We start from the raw sequence: 15,802 nt of genomic DNA on the forward strand, positions 1-15,802 counted from the left end.
TTATATAAAACATCTTTGAGATTAGCTATGAGTGAAATGTATTTACAGTCCGTACAGGTAAAGTTTTTCTGTATACCTAATAGATGCTGTAGATGCAGCGTAACATAGGAGAAGCCATTTTTATCTCCAATATCTGATTTAGATCTTCAATAAAAAATAGGTACTACAATTGTCTCTATTAATGATTTATATCCTAGAAATATTATTAACTAGATTTTTATTAGATTTTCATTAGTAAGTTCCAAAATGTGATAATAGCCTTTATCACTTTTGTTACACAATTAAAGGTTCTCATCGTACATATATTTAATGACATAGGTAAATAAAACGCCTTAATTCTCAGATAACATTTATTCCAGTGCAGATGGCGTCAGCGAGGGCTCGCGTGAGGCGGTGTCGCAGGCGCAGCGCCGAGCGGTCGATCCGCGCGCGCCGGCCGTACCGCGCACACTCTCCAACCACCGTCGTGTTGCACGACTCCTGCAAACGTGATTATAACCTCACAACATGCCCTTATTTATTAGAGAAATATTTGAAAACGTGAGCTAAATATCCCTAGGTTTTACTAGTACAGTTAAATGTGCCCGTGGTCCACAAACAAAGGATTGAATCGGTAGATATTTTGCTAAATCGTGCTTTCTGATGCTACTTTCCAATAATACAAAACGAAACTGTTTACTGTTTCATATTATCAATTAAGTACTTGTAAGTTTGTGGAACAGTTTGCAACATTTGAGACAAGTACACATAGACATAGTCTACGTATAGTCTGCTCGTTCTCAGAAGAATCTTTTGACAGTTCTCATAGAACACAACAAGTACGTAAAATACCTACATCATTAATTTAATTTTATTACTTGGGTTTACTTCTTTTTATTTAATATGTAAACAAAAACAATATTCTCACCTTATAATGATTGAGTTGCACTTCTTTAAAGGGCGCTGACCAGCCAACGGAGCCTAACGCGCCAAGGCTTTGTAAAGGGTAATGGTTGAACGCTGTTAACACCTTTTTAGTCAGCATCCAGCTCTTACTATAAAACCCTATAGGGCTGATCACTGCAGAACTTACTACGTCTTTTGCTAATTTAGGCGTCGGCAACTCAGTACCGCATCTCGCTTTGTACTTCTCATATAGCACTTTATCTACTTCATTAACACCTATGACTTCATTACTTAAATTATTTGAATCAACTATTAATTCTATTTCATCTACTTCTAAGTTGTTGGTTCTTTTTATTCGTACGTCGTCCCTTTTGACGTATATTTTGTTCATTACTCCGATATCACTAATACTCTTGTACTTATTAATATCTTGCATGAAGTTGAAGAAGAATACGTTCTGTATCATTATGGAGGACCGTTGCGAGGAATTCCATCCGTATTTGTTCAGACGATCCAGTAGCTCCGGCCAAGTATCTGCAATCTTCGGTAGAACCACTTCGTCTATGTCCAGTGGCACTATATACTCAGACTCTTTAATATTTCTATACAGACAATCATTATATGTTAAAATGTGATCTCTCCTTCGTTGCCAAAGAGATCTATCAGACTTATGCTTAATAGGAACATGGAACAATCTTACAAGACCCTTATCTCGATAATGCAGTAGAATTTCTTTTGTTTTATCTGTGACTTCGTCTACATACATGTCAATCAAATCTACGCCGAGTATTTTATTGATTTCGATCCACTCGACTAAGCTTTGTGATATATCTTTATCGAAGTTCATATCCTTAACACAAATGGTGAACATTCGCTTTTTGTTGCTTTTCTCTTTATAAGGTTCTAGCTGGAAGGCATTGGACGGGTTATCGCACGGTTCCGTAACGACGGACACCACTGAGGGACCGTCGAGGGATTCAGTTAGAGGACATGATAATAGCAGCGGCGTATCTACTTCCGATACTGTAATGTCCCATTTGTGCCACCAAATCTCCAAAGGCTTTGCTGCAACGACTTCAACAGAATCTTCGATAGAATTCCCGTTTCTTGAACGTGTTTGGCAAAACAACGTGTCTTCCGTTGAATAATTTCTACCTGTAAAAAGTAATGTCTGTATTAAAAACAGTTAGCTTTGGCTAAAGATAATAATATAAAATAAAATCAATCCTACAGTTAAGTGAGATGTGACTGAACGGAAAAGTGCATCTTGCTACGAACGTAATTCATATAGAGAAACTCCATTACTTGGACTTATATAATAGTAATTTGTTGGAATGATTTCCTCGGGTACACTTGCGGTGCTTTGCGAGGAACTGTCATTAAAACGGTGCTTCAATTACAGGCTTGCCTGATCAGGATGGCACGCCTTCCTAGTGAATACGGCGAAGAAACCCATTTCCTTTTATACTAAAGTTCTTGTAATATTTTGTTATAGTTCAATGTTGCAATTGAGTTATGGGTCGTTTTGTATTTAGAACATAATAATATATTTCTTAAACGAGATATGCCATCAAAGTATGTGACTTCTTTTAGACAATTACAAATGGTCCTACAGCACATAATTCAAGGTTTAAAATAAGGTAAGGTTCCTCAAAAAGGATTGTTATTAAGCTATGACAATCACATTCCGCATAACTCAGTTCAGGTAGCTCGGTAATGTGGATGGTAAATTTAAACAATAAACGTATTTTAAAAAGTCAAACATTAAATTCTACAGGCGCGTATGTTTTATCCAAAAAAGGGAGCCATAAAATCGACAAACAATCTTTCCAAACCAAATACAAAAGGTAAAAACCGAAGACAGCGGGTAGGGCCTGTGTTTAATCCGTCTCTCATTCCTCACCACAACATAGGAGTTGGGTGGGTTTATCTCGGCCGGGAAGGAATTTACACGACGCGTACGCTCGCCTCCAGTGACAAATGAGTGTGAGCTTATCGGCCCTCGCGCACTGTCGCCGGCCCGCACTTTCCATCCGTGCTTTTGTTACTCTAACTTTATATTTAATGCACTCCATATATAAATACTCTTTTAAACTATACTTAATACTACCACCATTTTAATGAGACATTCTACGTGACTTATTGGTAGACTCACTACACATCCTTAAAACAAAAACCTTTCCCCTGATTAAGTTGCAAACGTAAACTTTTTTATTTTGTATGCAGAGAAAATACGAACTGGCGATCGGCTATCAGTACCTCCGGTAATTATGGCGTTGGCTTATCAGGACTTGAGATTTCCCTGATGTCTTTATTGACCGAGATTATTTTGTTCACCGAGCCTTTTTTTCTGTAAAACTGGGCGAGACTGCAAAATCTTTAGTAAGCTGTCTGTTCGTGCTAATCTCTTGCATAACTGGGTGGAGTTTTAAAGTTTTATGTTTACTGTGCGATTATCGTGGACATTTTAAGCTTGTAAAATACTGATCCTTAAAAGGAGAATTCAAATATAAAATCGCCCTGGGTGTGAAATTATACGGCGTTTTATTTTAGTGTTGTCCGATATTTTCGAGAACGCATGTTTATGTCATAAAAGTTTATGTCCATTATAGGGTTATAAAATTGATTCCTGAGAAATGTAGAGTAAATCTAGTTGTTAGCTTATTGTATTGGTGAACAATATGTGTTTAGGGGAAATTTATATAATCGTGCGGAATCGTTATGGGTGGACGTGCGAGGTTGAATTACGCATGTTTATTTGCGGGGCAGGGAGAGAGCCCGCGGGCGCCGCGCGTGCGATCCACGCAAACAAATATAACTTAATTGCTGATTAAGGATTTAAATAAAATTAAAAGTGAAACGAACGAAGTTCACGATGCACTTGTGTGGCGCTCACAGATAACAGCTTGTAAACAACAAGGAATGCTACTTGTAATGAATAAATTACTTCACATTTAAAATTCTAAAGTATTTGGGTTACGGGTGGGCCGCACAAGTTGTTTTAGACATTTTTGTAGAACTTTAATTAGTATTAATGGGCTGATTATTTTGTAATTTAAATGATATTTCTATACCTGTGCCCAGAAAAAGTTGCATGGTATTTCGGCTAACTAATATATAAATTAGTTCATTCTTCATCTTCTTTGATTTCTATATTAATAGTATGTATATGTAAATAATATTGTTTTAGCAACCAAAATATTTATGGGACCAAATGATAGCTTAATACTACTTACACGTTAATTGAAAAAAGCAAAGAAGAGAATCGGTTCATCCAGACCAAAGAGGTAGAAGACATACAGAATGAAAAAATATAGAGGAAAATAGAATAACTACCTTTTTGAAGTCTGCTGAAAATCATACAAGTCTCTTTTTTAATTCTTTTTCAGATGAGTCTCACAGTTTTTTAATTATTTTATTCAAGTCTTTGATGTATTTAGGTAAATACATCTTATTCTTTGTATACCTACCGTAGTTTTAACCAGATTACATAAACAGCTATTACCATCTTGCTGTTTAATTACAACACATGGCGAACCAGTTTAGTTACCTAAGTCATTACGTCGACCGACTAATATGAAAATAGCAACTGCATGAAACTCGAAGTATAATTTAACGAACGAGGACATTTAATTAGGTGTCAGTAACCCTTTGCATATGACGATGTCTTGTCAATTATCTAAACGTCTTAGTTTTTCTGAGGTTCTACTATGTTGCAGGAATAGTACTAGCTTGAATACTTGGTCCGTTTATGTCATAAAGAGGGACTTAGAATAAGCTCTATACGTTAAAGAGTTTTGTTTATGCAAGGACAAATTACACACTTCTTGTGTAGGTTCATAACTTTATATTTGTACGTTTTTTCATAACTTTAGTTTAATGCAATGATGATGTTTAAGACGGATATAAATAAATAAAGGAAGGTAAAGTGGAAGTGGAGTGGAAAAAATAAATAAATAAAAGAATTTTAGGATAGTTGTGTTTCCTACAACATTTGCTAACGACGATCTTAAAGAAAAAAGGTGAACTTTGAGCTGAAAGCAGATTTATTTGCAAGTAGAAGATTCTTAGAAAAATATAATCCAGGCAGTCAAATCTTACTAGCCTCAGTTAAACCTACAAACATGTGCTTACGATCACGATGTTACACATTAAATCCTACGCATTTTGTTGCATATGTTAACTAGGATTAAATGAGTTGAATATAAATTATTTAACGGTTCACTGGCGTACCGTGGAAGGTGGCGAGTATACGCACGTAGCGCTGCGTAGCGCGCTCGTCGTAGTACGCTGCGTACAGCGATACGCGCGTACCGGCCACCTGCTGCCACTCCTGCGCACTGCCTCCTTCGCCTGGCCATCTCCGATCCTGAAACAATTGAATTGAATTTCATTAATATTATAATATACACTTCACTACTTATGATGAGAGAAGTGTCTTAAAAACTTATTTGTTTTTTTTGCTCTTGGTACACAGATGTAAGGCTATTTTTTACTGGATTATGTTGACGTTAGTCAAGCTCTAGACTTACTAAGCGTTAGTAATTTTATCGTTTTATAATGTTTTGTATACTCATAATCTCTATAAAACGACACAGCTCTCGAGCAATTAAATCTATGAATAATTACTTAGTTTATCTTATATTAAAATAAGTGGATTTATTTCGATACGCATATCAGAATTATTGCTTTTTTCCATGCAGGTTCACCTTAGTTGTCTATTTTTAGTTTTTATTTTACTGAGACTTAGCATAAATTAGAAAAAAATCTAATCTACATGAACTGCTTAAGTGTAGAGTTAATTGCATTTTGCAATGGTATAGAAAAACTTGATTTTTTAAACGTGTTCATCCCGGGAAGGTTTTTAAATTATATAATTAGATCGATACTTGATCGAGGCTTATTAGTATGTGCGCGAGCGGATATTAAGGATTTCTCACGGTTCTCCATGTCAGTGGAACCAATCGCAATTAGTCAGTTAGCCTTTGATTGGACACTAGTATTAACCATACATCCATACATTCATTTCAAAAACCAACCCTCTTTGTGATTCCACAAGATTGTTTTTCGCGTACATATTTCAGGTAATGATGCGTGAATTATGTTGGACTGTAGACTCTAAGTTTTCTAACGCAGGTCGTGGTTGAAAACGAACTGTGGCCAATTGTAAAATGTACTTATATAATAGTTCACAGTAGCCATTAAAGATTCGTCTCAAATTTGTGAATTGATTTGTTTTATGTGTGGTATGTGAATATCTTTTTGATTGCCAATTTGTTCAGTGTATATTTACGTACTTTTATGTGTTTTTTATTTCTTCGTATTCTAAAATTGTTTAATTCTTGCGTGTTTTTGAGTAAAAATTGCAACTAGTTAACTCCAATCCTAAACTTACACACTGTCTATCAATATAAATTGCAAGTGCAACAATTTAGTACTTAGGTACTTGAGAATTTGCTTTGTTATTTAACAATGCGACTAATGACTTTTTCACGCCGAAGGCACGGCTTAAGGATATGTCTGACGCAAACAGACTAAAAACACCCCGGGCCCTCTTTACTGCCTAGATCAGAGTAAGGAGATCGCTTGTGAGGAATTATAACTATGTAATGTTCAATCTCTTTTGTGCAGTAGAGATTTTAGAAAAGAAAGACTTTCTTTTTTCAAATTTTGTAAAATCTAATAAAATTACAAAACGTTTCCAAACAGTGACTGCAATACAGCTCCTTTATGCAAAACAATAATTTGTTAAAGTAAATAGGTTTATTCATAAATATTCAAGTGGCATAAAAGTTAATGGTTCCAGTTTTACTGCTTAAGATGATAATAATTCATTAAGGTGTATAATGTGCATTACAGTAATCAATTAAAACGGTTTCCTCCAAGCTTTCAGGTTTTGCGATTCCTATCTCTTATGACTAACTGAGCTTTTAAATAACCATGAAGGATATTCATTACTCGCTGGAAACCGCAGTTGAGTCGGAGAAACAAACAAAAACGCAAACGATCGTAAATTACAATTTTGTGAGTACATAAATCACATGTCTTGAACTACGAGTCTTTTTAGCTGTAATAGATTTATTGAAAAAGGAACCTTGCCCTAAGCGACCAGTTTTATGATTACAAAAGAAATGAAAATAAAATAAATACTCATTGAAGAACAAAGAGGTACAAATCAATTCTTTTTAATTTAAGAATCTTGCTAACAGCCAGTATTGTGATTACAAAACAAATGAAAATCATGCACAATAAATAAATATTCATTTATAACAAAAGAGTATCATCGATACGTGATAGATCGATTAAAGTGATGATACAATGCGTGTTGTTTCGAATTCCAGTATTGTGTATACAGAAGAACATTTCTCACCGTCTTTGGAATATTTGTCGAAAACCGACAGTTGCTTTTATAGGCAATTACACACATATTACTATACACGTCGCGCTTCGTTAGACAGAGCTCGCGTGTGTTTATCTGCTATAAACATTTACTTTATGAATGGGCAATACATTCCTCAAAATGACACAAAAAAGTTCATGCAGATGATTTAATAACTTGCATCTGTTGACAGAAAGGAGACAAAAAAATAATAACAGGGAAAGAAACCAGCATTTATTTTTTTAAAAATGACTAAAACTGTCAGGAAATGTAGAATTTATTTAGTTTGTCTTATGGCTGCATTTTCTCCAGTTTATGTTATTACGTGTAAGGCATCACTTACATCTAAGAAGCTATACCTCCTAACTAACTCTCAAACATGGAAATACAGTAAAGTTGTAACTATTTACGACGGTAACTGTAATTCGACGTCAAAGTTACGTTAACTGGTGACTACACTAGGTCTAAATGTTTCTAAAGTATTCATGAGCATGATTCCTTTACTTAAGCACTTACTTTGAACAAAACCATTTTTGTTTTACATTTTGTAGCAATACTTATTCACTATTACAAACAGGGGAGCCTGTTAAATTGAGTTAAAATTGAATAGTATAAAAAAATATTTCCACCCAATTAGAATTTTTTCCATACGTCGCTTAAGGATTCAAAAAAAAACAGTTAATTTGTCCAAAAAGAAAAGAGAAAAATTAAGATTTAAACTAATATCAGTGCTTTGTTTGACGCATTGTAATATAAACTGAGATCGTAGGAAAAAAGATACACCAAGACTTTACCACCTAGTGAACTGACGGTTCAGAGCGTAAAGCTAGCAAATAATAGGCGGTAAAACTGATTTAAACTTACGCAGGCCATCGGTCGGTTTAATTTGCATAAGTCTAAGCTCATTCGACCTTACGTTGGATTGGTTTTACTGCTCAATACTGATTTATAAGAGGCTGGAACTTTTACCACAGCGTGTCAACGTGATATTACTAAAACTAAAGAAGATAGACGCTTCTGTAAGCTGTGTTCGCCCTGTCCCGCTTGCACAATTGTTTTATTTAAGGAGTAGTGGTGTGTGTAAGTATTGGTGCCAAGATTGCACTCTCTCGTGCTTTCGAACGCGCCTAAAAAGAGAAATATTAGTTTCTCACTAACGATGTGAGGTGTAAGTTGCCTTAGAGGCGCCAGCTTAAACGCATAACAAAAGTTTACCACCAGTATTTTTATATGGTCACTTTAATAGTCCCTTATTTTTGCTACCAGGCGCTATAAAAAGATTGTATTATTTTGAAATTATACCTTTTGAAATGCAGAAAACTTACCGGTAATAATAAAAATAGGATAATAGCGTACGTATGGTTCAATTATTTACAAAAAACACAGAAACTTAGCATGTGTGGTACACTGTGTTTTAATTGAAATGATTACCTTGTTGATTAAATTCAATTACGTTGTTGTGAAAATTATAGCTAGAATTAATAATACATGATCTAGTCGTGTATATAATAGCCATAATAACATGTTAATGTTCTCCTATTTTTAACCCAAGTCCAACGATATCTATTTAAATTAAGGATATTTTCCTATGACTAATCTTCGTCAATATTTCTTTCTCTGATTGAACCAACACTCCAACATAGATAATTTATACAAATTTTATAAAGCTGAAGAGCTTTTTTGTTTGTTTGAAAGCGCTAATCTCAGGATCTACTGGTTCGAATTGAAAAAATATTTTTGTGTTGAATAGACCATTTATCAAGGAAGGCAATAGGCTATATAATATCACGCTGTGACTAATACGAGCGAAGATACAATGGAAAATGTGGAAAAAACAGGGCTTCAAGCTCTTCTAACCACGTGCTAGCTAGTACATAATACAAATAAACCAATATAATACTTATAGACTGGGGATTTTATTGCTAATTGCCTACAAGAACGGTTATATAATTACATTGTTATTTTTTCATGTATTGCTATATAAAAGGAATTTCTATTCCCTATTAGAAAACATTTGTTATTACCGGGTATTTGCATAATAATACACATACGCGTCACGCTTGTGGCTTTCAAAGGGAAAAATATACGAACATTGTGGGTCCCACTGTGACTGTTGGCTATTTTTTTTAATATAGTTCTGAGTGCATTTTCCAAAAAGTGGAAGTTATGTTTAGATTGTTTTTTATGCATTAACCCAAGTTGCGAAGGATCTTGATTCAGATTTTGCGAAATTTGCGGAGGATGGGTGTCGGTGCTTAAAAAGGCTTTGTAAATTGCAAGATTGGAAGCTTAGATCAAAATTCCCTGACCACTATTCAGGATTTAGAGTAATACTCATAAGCAGTTTGATACTGACACATTTCACAGATTTTTTTTATGTTAGTCGATATCTTTATATGACATCTTTCATTATAATATTAAGCTACCAGGTTTAAAGTAAAATATAAACAAGTAATAAAAATGTATACGTTTCTATTATATATGGTTGCATGTCTTTCAATACTAAACTTGACTTATCAAATACGATTCAATCTCATCTATAAAATTTCTATAAGAAAAATATTTGTGTACAATTTTACGGCTTTATACATGTGCGAACTTCAGTATTGCCACAAAACAGAAACAGAGAGGGGTCATAAAAAAATAATGATAGTAATAAAGAGAAATAATACACTGGAGTCGTAATACGTGGCCTTATTTCACACGGACCAAATATGATATTGGTTGTCTGTTCTATGGGAATAATAATATGTAATCAATTCGAAGTTCTCGTTGTGAACGCCACTCATGATTACTCGGGAAAATAAAAGTTGTATTGGTACAGTGGCGAAGTGATTCTATACTCACACGGGGCTTGCTTATGGGAGTCATGGGTGTGTGTTTTTTTGTATCCGATTTAGAATATGGGTAGGTGAGAATGGTTGTTGTTTTTCTCTGAATTCTGATTTTCTTTTCAGTTTCGCCCAAATCGCAAGTTAATAATAAATTAGAAGGTAAAAATGAAGAAACTAATGTTTTTTTTTCTTTTTCATTGTTTTGATATTTAAAATACTCGTGTTATTTTTTTTCATTTGTTTAATAGATACCAACGTATGTGCTTTTTAGATAATACGAAATTCAGAAGAAATTCAGATATAATACTTCAATTTCAATGATGTATTTAGATTATTTACAATTTTACAGAGTTAAATATTTACAAGTTAAAAAAAAATTTAAATCAAAGCATCAAAAAATTCATCGGCATCGCTGCCGGCTGGGAGTGTGCCCAAAAGGCTGGCAGCATTGTCACGTTGAATGGCAATGCTAATCCTCTGAGCGAGGTAAAAGCCAGCCTTTGGGTTACGAGAAGTGTCAACGAGACGCTTTGCTAGGTCATGATGTATTATAATTATGAATCGGGTGTTCGCAAAACACCAAAATTTACCAACCAGGCAACGTACCAACAAAATATAGAAATAATTTAACCTTTTTTGTGAAGTTAAACACCAATTTGGCCTCATTTGTTTCAGACGGACTCTATTTTCGTGACGGGAATGTTTAGTGGAAGATAATGAGATAATCTATGTCTGTCATCGTCTGCGGCATGTGGACAGACATTAACGTTTGTTGATACTACGTGATGATACACTTTGTCCTGCGTTAGCCGGGATGGAATAACGGGTAAAATAAAACCTATAGCGGGATCAAAGGATACAGTTACACTGGACTTTGATTGCGGATCAAATATCAGCTAAAAGAGGTTTTATCTTCATAGGTCAAGCTTTTGCTAAAATGTTACTGAGAATCACTTAAAGTAGACTCTAAAGTACAAAAATAAAAATTACACAATCTAAAACAGATCGCTCGCATGACTGAAACCGCGAATGATTGTAAGCAATCTGAAACCACAGGAAGATCACATTATCTCGCAGTACAAATAAACCGATTACCGACAGACCGACAGACAAACGTGCGGTAATCGAAACAAACCCATGTTATTATGAAACACGTTTCGTAATTACTGTAACGTATGCTTATCATTAGATTAGATTAATCTGAGCATCGTCCAGGTGTTATGAGGGTTCCGTAGTAAAAAAAGCTTGATTAAACAACAAAAACATGCAGTCGAATTCCAATAAAAACCAACGCGTCAGTTGAGCTAAACTTGAATCATTTTTAATTTTGTGATACCTACTTATTGACTACGTTAAATGAAAAAAGAATCAACAGAATCGGTTCCACCTGAAGTTCAAAGGGTAAAAGAAACAGTCGAATTCAGAATCTTCTTTTTTTTAAAGTCTTATGAAAACCAAGCTCTATTCGTAAGGATCCCCTGTCTTTCACCAGGTGACAACTCATGAGCCGTGGTTACTAGAGGTAGCGTATTACTGCTCATATCACTACAACAAAAAGCAATACAAACTAAATCAATGGTTCTTACCGTCAGAAATTAGTTTATGTAATTCTTTTCCTCAAATTTCTATCTCTTTAGACTAATACTACCGGACCCTCCGCATCGAGACTCCGACTCGCACTTGACTGGTTTATTTATCTCTCGTTTGGCGGCGGCACTTATTAATGGCCGATGTTAATGCTGATTTACCAAAGCGCCAAGGGAATTATTTACGTGTTAATCAAACCGGCCGCAAGAACCAGATAACAAGCGCATTTACTCGTTCCTCTTCCGATAATTATTGAACGAAATTTCGGAGTGTCAAGTTACAGAGCAAAGCTTTTACGATACTCCTACTTCGAGTTGTACTCCCAAATAAGCGGTCAAACAGAATATGGTTTTGTTAATCTTCCGAACGTCTTTTGTTCTTAAATTATAATGTTTTGTATAGATTAGATTGACGTGACCAATTTTGCTCAATATATTGGATAACTTCAACAATTCCACGAACAGACTAAATTGCTTTCGCAAACACGATAATGATTTGATTCTTTTGTAATTTACCTTAGTTTATTGTATGAGGTTTTTTAAAACATTTGAATACGTAATTCTTGCTTTTATGTACTGCGAAGATCGTAGATACATCCGGATGCAAATGTTTGCATTGTGAAATATTCTCAGTATGCAGTGATGCATGCTGAGGCACGAATAAGATCCTGTGAGGTAAGTGAGGAGTTACTGACCTCGGGCAATTTACCGGAAATGTGTTTCTATTTATGTATGCAAATATTCCTGGTTAGTGTATCGGAACTATGCGGCGGCTTGGCCGGGAATCTGACCGGCGAGTATCTGCCTATAGTATATAGAGCAGGAGGCAGCGTGCCAGTGGCGGCATACTATTAGAAATGCCCGTAGAGGATATTGATTTCGATTTATTTTCCATTCGTGACCGGCATCGGAATAGATTATCGCTACACAAAACGAGTTCAAATAAAAGCATGCGAAGCTCGCGCTGTGCGGAGGCTATCGCCGTTTGTGCGATACCACTCGATTCTTATCGCCGACAATTTGTTTATAGCTATCATTTTGTTTAGATGACGTGAGAAATGTGTTTTTATGTGTATCCGCCTGTTCGCAGACGCGGGTTTCTTTGTGTCTTTCACTTTTGTACCACCGTTTTTATTAATGGAACATTGAAGTTAATGCATGAGAAAAGTGAGAACTATTAGCAGTTCATTTATCAGTTGGACGGGCGCGGTAATTTTATATTCAATGTGTTTGCTTTGAAAGTAGTTTGAGCGTTTACGACATTACTGGGAGTATCGGATTGCGTATTTTATACTTATAATATTGACTCAAGTGTACGGTATTCTATAAATATCTGTAGTGAGTTAGCGGGAACAGGAAGTGTTGCATACAAAGTAGACGCGACAATAGATCGTATATTCTCGGAGATGCGTTTTCTCATCCATTATTGTCTGAATATTTGCATATGCGATGCGAGGCGTGATGCGCTTTATGTTCATAATCACAGCTTTTTATAATTGAATCACGTCGTAATTAGCTCTAAGTATTCACGCTTCGTGCATAATAATTATGCACGAATTATTATAGTAATGTTATTGCTTAATTAACATTAGCACCTTCTGTTTATGAATATTACATTAATAAAAAAAAAACTCGCATATGTTTTTGATAATATGCGCGTTGTTTGGTACATACATAACTAAAAGATTTTATTGTTTTACGTGCATATTTAAACCTGTGCATTTAAGTAAAATAATCACTGAATTGAAGACATAAGTTGGACGCGCGAACTTTTTCTAGCTATAAACATTTTTATGACTTTAATTGGTATTCGAATATTTATTTTAATTTGCTACAAGTTCTCATTTACATACTTCGAATGACTATATCAGTGTACTGAGTACAAAAAAGTAAAAATAGCTTAGCTCATCATAATTCACGTAATTTAGTTGCTCGTAAAAATGTTTAGTGCGGCATAATGTGTTTGATCCATTTGTACTGTATTTAGCTCTCGTGTTTCTATTTATTATGTATTTTTCATTAAATTAATTTTACTTCTGCACTGCTGCTTAAGTTAGATGCTATAAAATTTGCTTTCCATTTTTATTACCATTTAATTGGAACGAAAACCTTTTTAATTAATTTTATTCACTCAAATGCTTTGCAGTTATTAACCTTTTTTTCTTTTATATTAGAAGAATATTATTAAAAAAATGCTAACAATATGAGATAATTTGGGGAAAACCGGTAGACTGTCGCAGGTGAGCGGCGTGGGCCGATCCATCTCCGCCTGCTTGCCCTCCGAGTAGGCTACTATAGTCCTCATGGTGGACATGGCCCGCGCCAGCTCGCCGCGGCTGCTGCGCCAGCGCACCGAGTGCCACTCGCTCACGCAGGCTATCCAGCTGACGCAGAACACTGTCACTCCGGCCAGCAAGTACTTCACTACACGCACGAACTTCCTTCCGTTGGCCGGCATCGTGCTTATTATGCCATTACGATAAATAAAATAATGTCATTCATGCAGTGTCGTCGCTCACGGCGGCGCGTGCGACGTCGCGTGGTGCGGGCGGGCCGCGAGAGACGCGCGCATGCGCTCCGGCCGCGCTACCATGGCGGACTGCGCGCAATCAGCTGATAGCGTATCAACAATGCGTCCCTCCCGGCTAATCGTTCTAAACGCCTGCAGACGTGGAAATCTAGTTTCCTATACCAGTTTGTACTTGAGATTTTTCTTTTGCGACTACGCGACGTGAACGCACTTCGAAACGCGACTAGTTTCTCTATAAAAAGATGAGATTGTGGCAATCTCACGCGGAACAAGAAATTTTATGGCAGCCCAAGGGACCGGACCCGTTCGTCTGACCATTTGTTTAATTACGTTAGATCGATTATACATGGCAGGCTGTAATTATGGATTGACTTATGTGTTCGTGGGATAATATCCGTAGTTGTCGCCTTGTGTGGCACTTACAAGTTCACTCAACTCATTACCCGTATCTACTACTATTTTGAAATAAGAATTACATTAGTTACGCTCTTGGATAAACCTAAGCACCCACCATAGAGTTCTAAAATAAAAAGAGTATGTATTTCTTGTTAACTTTATTTTTAAACTGCACACGTACATACATAGTTGTGTAACCGAATTGATAAATTATTTAATTACGCATAGACTTTAATTGCGTACATAATTAAGTGCGGGTACGTCGTCAGTCATTAGTTTTGCCTGAGACACAGAACTACAGGTTTAAGTATAGAAGTTGAAAATTGTATGTAAAACCGAGAATATAAGCGTGTTCTCAATAATTACACGAGCCGGGAGTACTTGTTCGTTTGCAGTCGTAAATAACTTACGACAATTTAATAAACACATCATGTATTAAACTCTTTTTCAATAGCTCGTGATTACATCTGGTAGTATTAATTTGACATGTCGGGCTGCTACTGTTTCTTATTGTAATTGCGAATCGCACACTGCAGCGAAGGACAAGTCGCTCGCTCTATAATTAACGAGTATTATAAAATCATTTATTGTCATTCGGTTTTGTGTTTAACTACACAGAAAATATTATGTCGTCAATGTAAACAAATAGGCGCCTTGTCTTGTTAAATTATTGAGTTTCTTTATTATGTTGTTTAAACTGGTTGTGTTTCTACAAATGCTAAACACTACAGCAGCATATTTCATTTCTTATTAATTACTCGTTGTAAATAACAAAAAGTTTTTAACTATCCGCATTGAAAATCCAATTTATTTTTCAAATCGATAAAAAGCTTGAAAGTAAAGTAAAAAATGGTCTGCACTTAATTACATATTACCATTTTTCAAATACATATTAATGTGATCTAAATATACGTTTGTATTGTGATAACTACGAAACAACATGCTTTTCTACCGAGTTTATTACATGGGTAGGAGTTTTATGAGTTAACATGCGAATCAAATTAAGGATACATCTATAAGTTGCCCTTTTGAGCGAATGTAATCAACCGAGGCATAAAACGATTTTCTGTGCCTCAGAGAACGTATATTCCCACAACGAGCGGCCTATTGTAGTGTAAAAAAGTAAATTTTGCATTTTGCGGTTTCAATCCAGGTGTAACATTTCTACGAACAGTTCGACGAAATAATGATG

General features: G+C 35.5%; 1 protein-coding gene across 1 annotated transcript; it reads right to left on the reverse strand.

Moving 5' to 3' along the window:
• Positions 1-338: 338 nt before the first annotated feature.
• LOC113498915 lies at positions 339-15,402 on the reverse strand. Its single transcript, XM_026879171.1, has 4 exons — positions 13,885-15,402; positions 5,119-5,254; positions 908-2,040; positions 339-480 (listed from the first exon to the last, which is right to left on the reverse strand). The coding sequence occupies exons 1-4, from the start codon at positions 14,140-14,142 to the stop codon at positions 340-342; spliced, it is 1,668 nt and encodes a 555-aa protein (XP_026734972.1). The 5' UTR covers positions 14,143-15,402; the 3' UTR covers position 339.
• Positions 15,403-15,802: the final 400 nt, after the last annotated feature.

The sequence above is a fragment of the Trichoplusia ni genome, chromosome 11 (assembly GCF_003590095.1).
Source record: "Trichoplusia ni isolate ovarian cell line Hi5 chromosome 11, tn1, whole genome shotgun sequence".
Taxonomy (NCBI): domain Eukaryota; kingdom Metazoa; phylum Arthropoda; class Insecta; order Lepidoptera; family Noctuidae; genus Trichoplusia; species Trichoplusia ni.